The sequence below is a fragment of the Gadus chalcogrammus genome, chromosome 18 (genome assembly GCF_026213295.1).
Source record: "Gadus chalcogrammus isolate NIFS_2021 chromosome 18, NIFS_Gcha_1.0, whole genome shotgun sequence".
NCBI lineage: Eukaryota > Metazoa > Chordata > Actinopteri > Gadiformes > Gadidae > Gadus > Gadus chalcogrammus.
The window spans coordinates 9,531,543-9,547,546 of NC_079429.1; the positions used below are offsets into that span (position 1 = coordinate 9,531,543).

Sequence of the window (16,004 nt, forward strand, 5' to 3'; positions counted from 1 at the left end):
CTAAATGAAACCTCCACAAAAAATTGATTCAAATCCACAATCCACCGAATAACACAAGAGTGGAATGATAGGAAGGATCCAGTCTCCAAAGGACAGGTCAGGAAATCATCCATAGTGTAATGAATAGTCTATTCTCTCTCGCTATAACCTAAAGGACCCATCCCTACAATCTGCTATTTCCACACGATCTAAGGACTCTAGGTGCAGCCGGGTGGACCAATGAGAGACCGTGTTGAGCTGTGTCTCGGGGTTGCACTGCGGGTTGCGTTTCCTTGTTCTTCCTGCGTCGGTTCCCGCTCCGTTGCGCGCTACACCCGGCGTTATATTACGATCACACCGCCCCCCTGGGGAGCCTCGTCTTTCCGCATGGCTCCTGCCCTCGGGCCTTTGCTCCATCCGTCCACCACACACATACACACACACACACACACACACACACACACACCCAACCCCGGCACCATCCCATTTGTTGCCATGGTGACTAATGCATGCGTCAGCTCGGCCTTCTGGTTGCCGGGGCCAATTTGGCGAGGAGGAGTCTCTGTTCTTCCCCCCCCCTCCTCCGCCCCGTTTGATGTTGTGTGCCAGCCTGCACTGAGCCCAGTCTGGTAGAGGGAGCCAAGGCCAACACGCACACACAGACACACACACACACACACAATCAAACACACACATACGCCCACGCACGGCCACATACGCACACGCACAAGCACACGCACTCATAGACACACAAACACACACAAACACATTTATACAGACACGCAAACACACACGCACACACATTTACACAAACACACACACCCACAGGCTCCTGCTGGGAGGAGAGGAAATATATTCTGGTCATTTAGGGCTGAGCTCCGGTGCAGAAGATGTTTATAGATAAATATGTATGCATGGACCTGGTGGTCTGGGAAGGGGGAAAGGGAGAAAGGCATGGGAAGAAGAAAGAGTCGACCTACATGTCAACCCCCGACCTGCTCTGTATCAAATGTATCTCTAAGTTGCTTTGACTTCAAACGTCTGCTTTGAGAGGGAATAAGTATGGAAGGAAGGGCCTTATTGGAGCCTCGAAAGGGGCTTGATTTCTCTCTTATAACCAAATGAACATCCCCTCATGCTTTGCCTTCTCCTGCAGGGCTCCATACCTCTCCAAGGCTGCCTGGTGAACGAGCTCTCGGCCAATCCGGACGAACCAGGAAGACATGTTTTTGAAATTGTACCAGGTGAGAGGTCCCCTACTTACAAATAAACAGTAAACAAGGAGGGCTTCTGTCTCTGAATAACAATGATTTAATTTTAACATAAAAATGACTCATTGACATCGCTTGAGGGATGTATCCGTTATAGTGATTTTCACCAAGAAAACAACAGCTCCACCGTTAACTTGTATTTGTTAAATGCCTCTGTGATTCGTTGCCGTATGCATCACACTGGTGAAGCAGTCAATGCAGATTTGCTGTCAATACGTCCTTGCCTTCAATTCCTCAATCCATTTCCTCATCATATTTATTAGTCTACAAAGCAATTTCAACCTCATATCCATGAGGTTAAAACCGCCAGTTGTTCTGCTTCTGGCCACCAGGGACTGCTGTTGTCCAGCAATCAGATTCAGGCACGTCGTGGCCACACTGGTGCCTTATGTTTCTGTTGTCGTTCGTTTGTCACATCTCGGTCCACATGACAGCGCTGAGGGGGAAGGGACAACCAAGCCAACCAACAAATTCTAGATGACCTATTGCTGTCATTTAAGTGGAAAAATCAATGACCTGAGGATATACAGAGAAAAAGATGGTCGATCCATCATTTGCGCTGACCTATTCCTGTAGATCTCAGGGCCAGTTAGGTTAGGCGTGGTCGGGTGGGTTGGTGTAGGGCAGGGGGTCTGTGGCGTGACTCTGTGTGTCCACAGCCATCATTCGTTGTCTCGCTGTAGACAAACTGGCCTCAGAATGATTTACCCTTTCAAGGTCTTACTTAATCAATAAGGGCATTTGTTCATTTTCTGATGTTTCTGCCAGGGTTGTGTTTGTGTAGGTGTATGTGTGTGAGTGTGTGTGTGTGTGTGTGTGTGTGTGTGTGTGTGTGTGTGTGTGTGTGTGTGTGTGTGTGTGCGTGTGCGTGTGCGTGTGCGTGTGTATGTGTGTCTGTATGTATGTGTGTTTGTGGGTATGTGTTTGTGTGTGTGGGGGTTGTGTGTGTGTGTGAGTTTGTGCATGTGTCTGCGTGTGTCTGTGTGTATCTGTGTGTGTGGGTGGGTTTGTTATTCCTCGGCAGCATGATATCCAACACTCTTATGAATTTATGAACCGTTTAACAAAACTGTGTCGCCGCAGGGCAACTGGTTGAAAAATGTAATCAGATGGTCCGTCAATCATCCTGGTTGGTGTCACACAGCATACACCCCTTCCTCAGTCCATCAGTCCATACATCGGAGGCGTGTTTGCATTGTGGACACCCTCCAACTCACCCCAACCAGCCAACCATCCACCCCCACATCCACCCTTCCAAGTGTTTAAAATGGGCTAGAGTGCCTCTGGGGAGTCCTTGTGTGGTCAATTTATGACCAGGCCACAAAGCATAGAGGTGCCATCTCCCAATCAGGCTGGGGGGCCGGAGGGCAGCCCAGCAGGAGCCAGGAGGAGGACAGGAGGAGGTGGGAGGACAGGAGGAGGTGGGAGGAGGACAGGAGGAGGTGGGAGGAGGACAGGAGGAGGACAGGAGGAGGTGGGAGGAGGACAGGAGGAGGTGGGAGGAGGACAGGAGGAGGTGGGAGGACAGGAGGAGGTGGGAGGAGGACAGGAGGAGGTGGGAGGAGGACAGGAGGAGGTGGGAGGAGGACAGGAGGAGGTGGGAGGACAGGAGGAGGTGGGAGGACAGGGGAGAAGCCAGACAAAATGGAGCAAAGACACCCAGAAGCGGTATGAAACAGGGTTCTCCTTGAGGGGGGGGATGATGGAGGGGATAGGGGTTGTTCTGAAGGACACGGTGCTGGTGACAGGAGAGGGAGGCGGTGGAGGTCTGTGGGTTAAGGTTAACGTTTGACTCCGAGCCCAGAGCTTCTGGGTATGGATGCTCAAGAGATTCAAGATCAATAATGTTTTATGAATGCTTGGTGAGATATTTATGGAGACCACTCTGGGATTCTCCGATAGTCGGCACATTAAAACTCCCCTTCAGCGTTCTCAGAGAGTGGACCCGGTACGCGATAACTACTCGTCTTGAGAAAGCAGTCTGATCATCGTTATAAAACCCTAATTTATTACCTATGTCTGGGTGCCTCAGACGAGTCGTCTTTTTACTGCTAACTGTCAGGGTAATGCCCCTCCCTCTCTGGTCTCTCCCTCCCTCCTCCCTCCCTCCTCCCTCCCTCCCTCTCTGCTCCCCCCCCCCCTCTCTTTCTGCTCCCTCCCTCCCTCGTTACTTTTCTTCATCATTCAGTTGGGTTGCTTTTCACGCCACCTGTGATTGACAGACAAGATGGACCCCCCTTATCAGAAAAGCCCCGGGGGAGTTCTTAAACCTATATTGCCTTTAACGGAAGCAGTCACAGTAAACCGAAGCTGATATTTTCACAGCACATTTCACTCAGTAATAGCTGACAGATGGCTATGCCATTTCTAACTAATTACACTCAGAGTATAGCCGTTAAATCTTAAGCGCCTTTAAATGATCCATATTGGATTCGAGGGTCTTTAAATGAAAATCTTTGGATATCCATCTTATCCTTCAAAAAGGGCCTGAGAGCAATATGCCAAGTTGGACTAATCAAAGCCAACTCAAGTCATGTGCTTGAGTTTCTATTGAGGTAGGCATTAATCCTTGTTGCTTTTTGGCATATATATAGAATGGGAGAGTAATCTGCAAACTTTTCCGAGGGCCAACTGAATACCGCTAAGCTGTCTTTTGTGTTAGCAAAGTGCCATTAATCCACCTGGGAAACAACAGTAGAGCCCTGTCCCAATTCCTTCCCTACACCCGCCGACTACACACTACCTCTCCGTTTGGAGCGCTTCGACGTAGCATAGGATGACAATGACAAATGACAATTAGGTGTAGCGGTAGTGCCCTTTTTGCCCTCCAGATGGCTCTACGTACTGTGTGAATGCCCTGGCTCCACTAGGAGTAGAATGAGTTTCCCAGAATGCATTTCGACTTCTGATATAAACCATGGTCGCCAAAGTGGGGACCACTAATTTAATATTTTAGCAATAACGTTGTCCCCAAAAAAGTAATCAGTTGGAATGTTTTAGTTTAATGCATAAAAAAACGGGAATATTTAAGGTTACAATCTACGAAAAATGCCCACTACAAGCGCTTTACAAGTCAGAGTCTGTCACATTTTGTAGTCTTTCTTTTAATCTGTTTCATACGGAGCAGCATCAACCTCCAGGAGGGCTTTCAAGCGGAGTCAGAGGGCTTAGGGGAAGAAATAGCATAGGGTTTTAGAGAAATGTACACACATACACATCTGTGCAGCAACAGTGCCTGTGCAAATATGACCACTTAAGCCAACTCATTATTTTGAAGTAGATGTTTGCACAAACACACACACACACACACACACACACACAAATACACATTGTGCGTCTCTGGACCACTCACCCCACTCACAACAACAAACAGTGTCGGGGCCCCGGTTCTCGGCCCCGGGGCCAACTCTGCACGGAATGACATCATGTGTGAGTACACTGTGTGTTACCATGGAGATAATACCCTGGTGCTGATACGGGTGGCCAACCTGAGAGACATATTTGTCTCATTCATTCAGTCATTTAGAGAACAAAGTGATGACAATCAGAGCATATAATCAACATTTTTGCATCTATGAAAAAATTTTAGTTGCTCGACCAGGTTTCGAACAAAACAGCTGAACACGTTGGGTTTTCCTCTGTGGTGGGCGATTCTCCTGATTTAACATTTAATCTGTATAGACGTAGTATGCACCACTGCTATGAGTGAGTGTTTTTAGGAGATTTGTATACCCCTAGTGACTCCATTACAGGGAATGCATAAGATATGGACGCATGCTGATGCTGAAGACATTTTGTGCATGAAATGTGAAGATGGTTTCTGGCGAGATCCAAGCTAAAAACATTTGGTATTTATCGGACAACAGCTGCTACATAAACACTAGTTTGATGCACACACACAAACACATACTGAAAGAGATACATAAACATCTACAAGATTAGACTGTGGTCTGTCTCAAACCATCAACAACGCACAGCAAGGTTAGTCAAACAACCTAGGAATACAAAACAAAGTAAAGAAAATCCCTGCTGACTTGAATCCTCGGCCAAACAAATGGACAGAAATCCTTCAGGAAGTAAAGATTGATTTGGAGTAGTTGTAGTCTTTCTGTAACTTTGATTGGACTTTGGCAAACTTTACTTTAAGTAACATCAAGTCTGGTGGACTTGGATCAATCTCATTGGCCCACATTGGCTTTGTTTGCTTGTTTGTTTGGGTGATGTGCGTTTGTGCGTGCGTGTGTGTGCGTGTGTTTGTTTCTGTGTCTACTTTTGCAAAGTTTGGAAGATGTACAGAGGGAGAGTAAGTGTGTGAGAGAGAGAGAGAGAGAGAGAGAGAGAGAGAGAGAGAGAGAGAGAGAGAGAGAGAGAGAGGGGGGGAGAGAGAGAGAGAGAGGGGGGGAGAGAGAGAGAGAGAGGGGGAGAGGGGGAGAGAGAGACAGAGAGGGAGAGAGAGTGTGAGAGGGAGGGTGAGCTCTCACACTCCAGAGGTATTTGTGTCTCCCCAGGGGAGCTGAGGAGAAAGACTTGCTGCCCATGTGGATTAAAAAGGATAAAGAAGCATGGATGAATGAATGGACAAATTAATGAATGAATGAACCGCGGTGAACCAGAAGGGAACCGGCAACCGGCTGACAAACTCGTTGTGCAGGGTCTAGCTCGGGACGTTTGGGATAATGGCTCGTTAGCTAACCGCTCGCTTCTCGCTGTACCACTTGAGACCTATGGAGATCACTTAAAAGGAACTTCCTGCTCGTGGAGGAACACGCGTCATGGCTCAGCATTAGCCCCTCAAACACAGTGCCAAGCTAGGGCCCTGGCCCCCTGGGCCCCTGGTCCATAGCAATGGGGCTCGCCTGCTGCAAACCAGGGAGACTGAAGAAAGAGCACCCTCAAGGTAACCAGAGAACATCCACGATAAACCTCTGTCTGGTCTCAGGCTTTGATTTATGGGTAACACTTACATTAATAGGGTATATTATTATATATTAGTACATTAATTAACCATGCATTGACATAAGTCACTAGTAATAATAAGCATTAATAGTTAACTAATGGTCTGCTAATCATTTACAAATGGTGTTCATGTTAACTAAGGTAATGCATTATTTAAAAGGGTTAGGGTTGGGACCCCACTAACCCTTGCCCTGTTCTCCTATGTAAGGGTTAGGTTTAGGGTAACCCTAATACTGTACAATAATGCTTGATACTGCCTTAACTAATGACATTTTGAATTAATGTACCCTTATTGTAAAGTGTTACCGATCAATTGACTTACTGTTTTGTCATTGGGCAGACACATTGTATTTATGAGTGACTTAAAGTGAATTCAGATGTCATTAAGGATAGGGTAGGGGTTAGGTGGCGTCTTGCTCAAGGAAGATGGTCGACGGTGGACTTTGGGGATCAAACCCGGAACCTTACACTAACCACTATAGACTATAGATCTGTGATGAGGCGGGAGTGTGTAATGTTACCACAGTGAATTCATCTGGACTGCGAGCAGATCAGTTCATCTAGAGTACGTTCAGTCCCCGGAGGAGGAATACATTAGCTTTTTGATTTCGCACAGTTGAGAAACCGACACCGTGTACATCGACAGACACACAATCTTCTATCGACCGCTGCTTGCAGGGATTCACTTATTCTTATTAGGGGATTTCTATTTAATGTACAGAATTGTCAGTCAAGTCTCAAGTGGATGAAGGTGTTTATATTTTAAATCACCATATTGCTTGAATGTTTGTTTGTGTGTGAATGATTGCAATATGGCAAGATTGCGCGGTGAAGGTAGAAACAGAGGAACTGGCTGAATCAAAATAGAGAATCTCTAGGTTATTTAATTTATATGTTTTACTCGCTGAAAGACACATCTGGCAATTACCACATGTCTGCACTTTAATGGCCCACCTGGGGAGACCAAGAGAGGGTGACATTGTGTGTAACATTGTGATAATTGTCCTGGAGCAACAAGCCAGGCATTATAGCGACAATGCTAAAAGCAATTATATAAATATTGACCATGATCCATTCCTGTAAAAGCATAATAATGAGGGAATAACCATTAATCCTAACCATATTATGTATTGTCCTCCTCTGTGGCTGGCTAGCTAGTAGGATAATAATGTTGCTGCTAGTCTGTCTTTTCTTAAGACCTCCAGAAGGCTTACTCTTTTCTGAAACGTGAAGTAGCTGGCCATGAAAATACTGTTTTCTGCACACAGTAAAATAGTACATTTTTGGTTGCGCACGGAGGAAATTCAAGCATAAGGGTTACGTTTAAATGTTAAGGTTATATATTAAGAAGGCCAAACATAATCCCATACATTTGCGAGTGCACACTTCAGGAACACAAGTTGGAGGTTTGAAAATGCGGTACGCCAGCAGTCATCCATCATTAAGTCTCATCTGTGGTCGCACCAGGGTGAGAAGTGAGAGAGAGAGGCAGTGTGTCACAAGAGAAGTAGGCTATTAAGTCCAAGGTTTTTTTAGTACACACCGTAATGGTGGTCTTATATAAAGGCGAACACCAGCTACTTTTTAGTTAAACTGAAAGGTTTAGCAGGTTTGTGGCCTAATGTCCCAATACTAAGCATTCAATCCCAAATACAATTTGACAAAATTACTGTTAATTACTTGTACTGGCCCTTTTAAAAAGATGTGTGTGGCAGGGCTGGCTAGCTAGCTAGTTTCTTTGACTTGCAGTGAAAATGTATTTAAAGGAAGGATTCGCTCGGTTTAAACAAAAGCCAAGGTCGGTTAAAGGAGCTGTAGGCCTAGTTAATATTCAAGAAAAAAATGTTTCTCCGCCAATAAGAAATTTAGCATTTCACACAACGGATGGATTCCCCTAATAAATCATTAATGAGATGCCCAGATTGGTCAGTTATGAAGCAAGATGGCTCATAAAGAGGCAGGAAGAGTCAACTACAAACAGATATTCTCACATAAAATTCCAATCATTAATAGCTTAAGGATGAGATGCCCTTTATAACAAATTACAGTCAAATCACAGGTTCACAAGTATGAATGTGAGTCAGGAATTATTCTTATTGACTGTGGAGCAGTCTGTATTTGAGGACATACTCATCCACATTAATGAACCAAAATTAGACGATTCGATTTCACACCAATTTACAACGTCACAGAGAAAATAATTTGACATTTTACTTTGACACACACACACACACCAACACACACACACACACACACACACACACACACACACACACACACACACACACACACACACACACACACACACACACACACACACACACACACACACACACACACACACACACACACACACCATACAGAGCTGCAGAAAAGGATATTTATTCCATTCCGGGCGGATCGAGGGAACCGAGACACACATTTCCGAGTGGAAAAATGATTCATTTTCAGAAGGAAACATTCAACACCCCCACAGCCCCCCATGGTGTCTCTTCCTGGGGCCTCTGCAGGGGGGGAACTCAAACACATCCACTCACAACCACTCCTTTACCCAGGGAGAGCTGGAAGAAGGTTTGAAGAAGAGTCGATTTAAAAAATGGTGCCTTAATGTTCCTCTCCCTTTGACTTGCTTCTCTTTTAAGAGTTGTGATTATTCCGCCTTTGTGTGACTGCAATGTCATGTTGGTTGCAGGTGTGTGTGCAGGCGTGTGCGTGTGCATCTGTGTATGTCTTATCAGACTTCCATAGTATAGTATTGGAGAGTGGGGCTCCTGAATGTCTGGTTTCTGCTCGTGTTTATTAGGCCTTTTGGATTTCCAAAGCTTCCTTAATCTCCCTTATCATTTCCTGGTAACAGGAGCGGCCCTAGGGATCCAGCATTATGAATAAATAAATAGAGAGAAAGAGAGAGATAGACAGAGAGAGAGAGAGAGAGAGACAGACAGACAGAGAGAGGGAGTCAGACAGAGAGAGAGAGAGAGATAGACAGAGAGAGAGAGAGAGAGAGAGAGAGAGATAGACAGAGAGAGAGAGAGAGAGAGAGAGACAGACAGACAGAGAGAGGGAGTCAGACAGAGAGAGAGAGAGAGATAGACAGAGAGAGAGAGAGAGAGAGAGAGAGACAGAGAGAGGGAGAGAGACAGACAGAGAGAGGGAGTCAGACAGAGAGAGAGAGATTAAATGAACTAGCTGTTACAGACTATTGCCTCACTTCTACTGATACAAAGAACATCCTCTTTGCGACAGAAACTTAGCCAAGCATCCCCCTCCATCCCCCGATGTCTCTGTCTCTGTCTCTGTCTATCTCTCTCTCTCAACAGATGTAAAAGAGTTATTAATCTGGTACAATAGTACTCCTGCAATATTTATGTGGATCCTAATTTCTATGTGGCTAACACCTGCAGTACTAATCATATATTGCACTTATCATTATGGCTTTGGAGAAAATAAATTGCTTTTCATGGTCGTTCACAGTAATGGACTTCAGACCCAAGTGTGTGTGTGTGTGTGTGTGTGTGTGTGTGTGTGTGTGTGTGTGTGTGTGTGTGTGTGTGTGTGTGTGTGTGTGTGTGTGTGTGTGTGTGTGTGTGTGTGTGTGTGTGTGTGTGTGTGCATGCCAGAATGTGTGTGCTTGAGTGTGTGTGTGTGTGTGTGTGTGTGTGTGTGTGTGTGTGTGTGTGCACTTCAGACCAAAGTGTTTGTGTGTGCTGTTCATCATTTCAGTGTGAATTGACCGAGCTGGCTGGAAAGGGCACTTAGCTTTATGGCGCTACTGTTTATATTTGTAATTCCTTCTCACAGTTGAATGACTCAAATCAACACCACCAAACACAGACTGGCCTCGCATGACTGAGCACCCAGAATAAAGTGCTTGACCCCAAGCTGAAAGGTGCTTTGATCCCCAATGTCAAGATTAAGCTCCACATAATGTACCTCCAAATGCTGCGAGTCACTTTGGATAACAGCATCTGAAAAGTTATTGAATGGAATCCAAAAAACAATCAAACCACTGTATTATATATTCCCAATTCAAGTCAGAGATAGGCCTTCACGCATTTATTGCTAGCGTCTTTCCTTTTGCATTTCCTCAGGGTCTGTTTGAATTGGTAACATGAATACAATGTATGTTCTATTATAATGGAATATAAATGCTCATTAAGATTTTATGTGATGCAGTGGGGCCATCTAGTGGTATTAAAACCAAGTAGTCCTCGAGGATATTAAAAACCTGTCTTTGTATGAATATCAGCACTAGATATTTAATGCACTGTTACAGACACAATACAAATCACCTCTTGTTCAAACCATAGTGTGACTTCCCTATTGTAAGAAAGGCTTTTCCTTCACTTGTGTGCCATCTTTGTATTCTCGTTTCCAGCTGCCAATAGTAGCTTATAGGTATTAGGCTACTAATTAAAAATGTGGGTGGGGTTCCCATTCATGCATTCAAACTCATGGAACAAGGTTTTTTCATGAAGAGAAAGCAACAATTATTTGTTGTGAGGCCAAACTGAGCAGGCAGTCCATGGCTGTTTTAGAGGTTGTGGTCATGGGGCTTATGAAGATAAAATGAGAATCCATTTCTCTTCATGTGCAGTGAATAAATCACTGTTTTGTGATTTCTTCAATATCATAGTGCAGCTTTGTACTAATACATCACTAATTTCTCTCTAATATTTTGTGTGGTTGAACAACAACCCCCGTCTCCCCCCTGAACCTGTCCTGTTCCCTCCCAAAACTCCTTCTGTCAGTCTCCCATGTGTCCTCCTGTCTGTCTCTCTCTGCTTCTGTATGTCTCTCTGACTCTCTTTATCTCTGGCTGTCTGTCCTTCTGTATGCCTCTCTGTCTGTCTCCCTCAAGTCCGACTGTCCTTAAATCTGTCTTGTCTGTCTCTCATTGTCTTCTCCTCTATCTGTCTGCGTGTTTATCTATGTATCAACCCATCCGTCTGTCTGCCCGTCCATCCAGTCTTACTCTTTCTCTCTGTCTCTCTCCCCCACGGCGCAGGTGGACCAGGGGACAAGGACAGGGCAGCCATGAGTCATGAGGCCTTCTTGTTGATGGCCAACTCCCAGAGTGATATGGACGACTGGGTCCGGGCCATCCGCAGGGTCATTTGGGCTCCCTTCGGAGGAGGTAGGCTGACTAACCCACGCTCACTTTGGGCTCTGGACATTACGACACACACACACGGTAACGATTCTTCTACGTTTTGACCTTTGTCTGCATTGTTTAAGAGTGGACATAAGGTCAATAGGTAGTAAATCGAATTCTCACTCTCAGGTCTTGGTCTGGGTCTGGTCTCGGTGTCTCCGCACTTGACAGCAGTCCAGAAATACAACAAGGGGTTGCTGGGAGTCAACGGGCCGGTGACTGACAGCTGGGCGGGGTTGGTCTGGTCTGGGCTGGTCTGGGGGTGTTGCATTACGCTGTATTAATAGTATGATCGTAAACACACACACTGATAAGACAAGTACAGTATGTATATATGTAGGCGCACATGCACACGCAGTGATCGCGTTTCAACACTTTCCATCAAAGCGTGGAGCTTTTACCACCCAGAAGCGTGGTCGCTGATACGACTAGTACAGTAGGCCCATAGATATGGACCATGTATATAGGCCTGTGCTATCGTAAATGCTACTTGCTGTGGTAGCTTGTGGGGTTTTCTATCATACATGAAATGTGTCTTAAATCATAGATTTATTGGCACTTTTCTAAAATATGACTTTGCAGCCCCTTGAGAATAAATGTTTGACTCACAATATCATTTGGGTGAATATGAACATTCCCATGTTTATGCGATAACCTCATATTTAAACCGACTCGAAAAGAGGAAGAAAATCCCACAGACTGACATGACAGTTGTACAAAAACCGGTACAGCATGTCCAAGCACATTTTCAATCCAAGCGTCTCCAAGCCTCCCCCATCCCATACCCCCCACCCCCAATCCCGGCCCCCCTGCTTCTCCGTTTACCCCCTTAAGAATAGACCCCACCGTCTCCGATATAGAGGAGGTGTCGTTAACGGCGGGGGGCCATGCAGGACCCCACTGACCCATGTCTGGCCGCCTCCCTCACTCCTGGGCCCTGACATCAGCTGTTGGTTCGACAGCCTCCCTCCCGCCCAACCCTCTCCCACCCGTTCATTCCCAATCCTCGCTCCGGTGTTAAAACATAGTTTGGGGGAAAACCGTCGGGAGTGTGCTCCAATGAAAGCCGTTTGCGGCCACGTCTCTGGGCCGAACCATCATCTGATCAGGCGCTCGGTGGATAAATGCAGAGGGATGTATGAGAGGCGCGCTCTGCTTCTGTGCAGTCCGTGCTCCGTGGCATCTTACTATGACTACTGGGACCTCTCCGCCGCGTGCGACTGCTGTGTCCACTCAGCAGGTACTGCCTCCCCTGTTCTTGTCCCACGGGGGGCACCGTACTTGGACCTTCATATTCGTTATGTGTTATTTCTCAAATCAACCAAGAGCTTGGTTGTTTCTGTTTTTACTTCGCATTTGCATCAAGAAAGATGGTGGTCTGTCTTATATTCTAACCATATTTTTGAAAAGTATGAATATAGATGACTGAACACCAAAAAAACGAACTAAATAACAAATAAACAACGTTACCTTACTGATGATATTGAAGATTTGATCTTGAATCATGGCAGGGGGTAGGATGGTGCAGTGGTTATGGTTAATCTGCCACAACCACAGGCAGGTACCGGGTTCGATACCTGGACGTCCACAGTCTACCTGTAGACACTCCTGAGCACAATGTCCTGTTGGAAATCCATTCCAACGCGAGCCTCTTTGGGATAAATAACCACCAGAGTGTGTCTCCCCGTCTCTCCACAGGGATCTTCGGCCAGCGTCTAGAGGACACGGTGCAGTACGAGAAGAAGTTTGGCCCGCGGCTGGCCCCCCTGCTGGTGGAGCAGTGTGTGGACTTCCTGCGGGAGCGTGGCCTGGACGAGGAGGGCCTCTTCCGCATGCCGGGACAGGCCAACCTGGTGAAGGAGCTCCAGGAGTCCTTCGACTGCGGGGACAAGCCCCTGTTCGACAGGTAGACCGCACCGATGTTTATCTGTCTGTCTGTCTATGTATCTGTCTGCCTGATAATCTGATGTCTGACCGGCTCACGGCCTGTGTGTCTTTGTCAGACTGAAGCACAGGAGGAGAAATCCAATTCAGCTTCGAATATGTAACATTATAATGATGTCTATCTAACTATCTATCCATCTTTCTTCATGTCTGTCTGTCTGTCTGTCTGTCTGTCTGTCCATCCATCAACATACCCATATGTCTGTTGGTATATCTGCTGTCAATCAGGTCAAGTCAAGTCAATGTTGTTTGTATAGCCCTTATTCACAGTAACAGTCTCAAAGGGCATAACAGGCCATATATTAAGGACAGCCCCTTACCCTAGCCCCCCAAAAGATTAGAAAATAATAATTTCAGTCAAGGAATAAACCTTGAGAATGCCTGCCTATATGTAGAATTTATTTTCAATTAGAATGAATGAATGAATAAGTCAATGTAAAACTCCAGCCCAAACAAAAAGCTGTGACTCTTATCTAACAGTACAGTGTAGTGCTTAGCATGGGGACGCCAGCTGGCAGCAGAGCGCTGTGTGAGGGGACTGTATCTCAATGTGCGCCTCCCCCTCCTTGCAGTAACACAGACACCCACACGGTGGCGTCTCTGCTGAAGCTGTACCTCAGGGAGCTGCCGGAGCCCGTCGTCCCCTTCGCCAAGTACGATGACTTTCTCTCCTGCGCTCATCTGCTCGCCAAAGACGAGGAGGAGGTGGGTGTGTGTGTGTGTGTGTGTGTGTGCGCGTGTGTGTGTGTGTGCATGCGTGTGTGTGTGTGTGTTTGTGTGTGGGACATGATTAATGAGTTAAACAGTTGTCTAATGTATCCCTATCAGGGGGTCCAGGAGCTGGAAAAACAAGTGAACTCTCTACCTCTGCCCAATTACAATCTCCTAAAGTACATATGCAAGTAAGCCATTTTTCGTTTTCTCTCAAACGGTATCACATCGAAGATTTTATTGATCTACATTTGTAATTAATTCATTATTGATAATTTTACATTAGGTTTCTCGACGAGGTCCAGTCCCATTGTAACGAAAACAAAATGAGCGTCCAGAACTTAGCCACAGTGTTTGGGCCAAACATGCTGCGACCCAAGATGGAGGACCCTGTGGCCATCATGGAAGGTGTCAGCCATCTTCTCTTTCTGTGACCGACAGCCACTGTGATCAGCAGCTACATGACGATACTCCTTGTTTGAGATCTCAATTTGCTCAGAACCGATACATCAAACGGTGTTTTGACAGATCTAGATTGCCAAGAGCACTCCTTCATAAACACAACACTGCATAAGACTGCGTATGTTGCAATAGATGTACAATAAATCTACAATATATAGATGACAAAAGCTATGTTATGATTATGATTTATGTTTCAATAAGATCTTGCTTTTTCCGGTACAATACTATAGTACTACAGTACTATATTACTACTGTAAATCTGAAAGATCTATTTTAATTTCATGGGCTACCGATTTCGATTCTAAAGCTCCAATGGCCTTGTCTTCCTTCTTCCTCCTCAGGCACTTCCCTTGTCCAGCACCTGATGACCATCCTCATCAGGGACCACAACCGCCTGTACTCAGGGAGGGACCAGGAGGGGCCGACCGCTCCCCAGTCAGAGCTCACCGTCCCTGGGCAGCAGCTGCAGCACCGCAGCCTGGGGGCCTGGATCTCCGAGGAGGACCTCCAGAGCTGCCCTCTCTCCAACGCCACCGGCGACGTCGACCTGGAAAGCAGCGCCTCCTCGCTGGACGCCAAACTGTGCGCCGCCGTCACTCCCCCTCACCAGACGCCCAACCCCAACCCCGCTCCCAGACTGGGCCCTGCTTCCACAGGGAAGGGAGGAGGAGGAGGAGGAGGAGGAGGCGGAGGAGAGACGGTGATCAGCCCCAGCAAACAAGCCAAGACGCTGCCCTCCTGGAAATACACCTTCAAGAGCTCCTCCTCCACGCCGCGCGGCCAGCCCCAGGCCAAACAGAGCGGCGCAGGCTCCACCACCGACACCGCCAGCTTGTCTTCCGGCAGCGGTGGAGGCGGTGGTGGTGGTGGTGGTGGTGGAGGCGGTGGTGGAGGCGGAGGCAGCAGCGGTAACTGGCTGATGAACGGTTTGTCCTCCTTGAGGGGTCATCGGCGCACCTCCTCCGGGGAGCGCTCGGCGCGCGACCGCGACTCCACGGGCTCCTCCCAGCGGCTCTCCACCTACGACAACGTCACCTCCTCGTCCAGCATGGGGAGCGTGCCCAGCGTGGCCAGCACGCCCTGGTCCACCTCCTCCTGCGAGATCTCCGGCCCGGACTCGGCCAGCAGCGAGCCCTCGTCCAACCACAACTCGGGCAGCAGCTCCGGAGCAGGAGCGGAGTCGGACAGCCAGAAGGAGGAGGACCAGGGGGGGGACGGGGGGACGGGGGCTGAGCGGAGAGGCTCCGCGGACCAGGAGGACAGCTGTGAGGCCATGGAGGTGTGTGGGAACAGCGCCGCCTGCAGCGAGAACGGGAACGGGGTTGTGGCGAGCGTCGTCATTCCGTCCATTTACACGTCGGAGGACGGGGACGGGGGCTCCCCGTCGCTGGGCAGCCTGGTGGAGGGTCTCCGGGACGAGCTGAGGAGCCAGAAAGGAGCCTATGAAGTCCGGATCAAAAAGTAAGGCTGAGTGCTATCCGTGTGAATTAACGTGGGACCATTCATACCATCAAATAAATGAATGA

The 16,004-nt window shown here is 47.3% G+C and overlaps 1 protein-coding gene across 2 annotated transcripts in view; it reads left to right on the forward strand.

The window, feature by feature from the left end:
• Positions 1–16,004, forward strand: part of si:dkey-191m6.4 (rho GTPase-activating protein 22) — a 30,331-nt gene that overhangs the window by 10,620 nt on the left and 3,707 nt on the right. For both annotated transcript variants that reach the window (XM_056576519.1, XM_056576520.1), the window contains exons 3-9: positions 1,136–1,223; positions 11,215–11,343; positions 13,060–13,267; positions 13,878–14,010; positions 14,134–14,207; positions 14,303–14,424; positions 14,820–15,939. In XM_056576519.1, the coding sequence (XP_056432494.1) occupies positions 1,136–1,223; positions 11,215–11,343; positions 13,060–13,267; positions 13,878–14,010; positions 14,134–14,207; positions 14,303–14,424; positions 14,820–15,939 (1,874 nt within the window). The remainder of the gene's footprint in view (positions 1–1,135; positions 1,224–11,214; positions 11,344–13,059; positions 13,268–13,877; positions 14,011–14,133; positions 14,208–14,302; positions 14,425–14,819; positions 15,940–16,004) is intronic.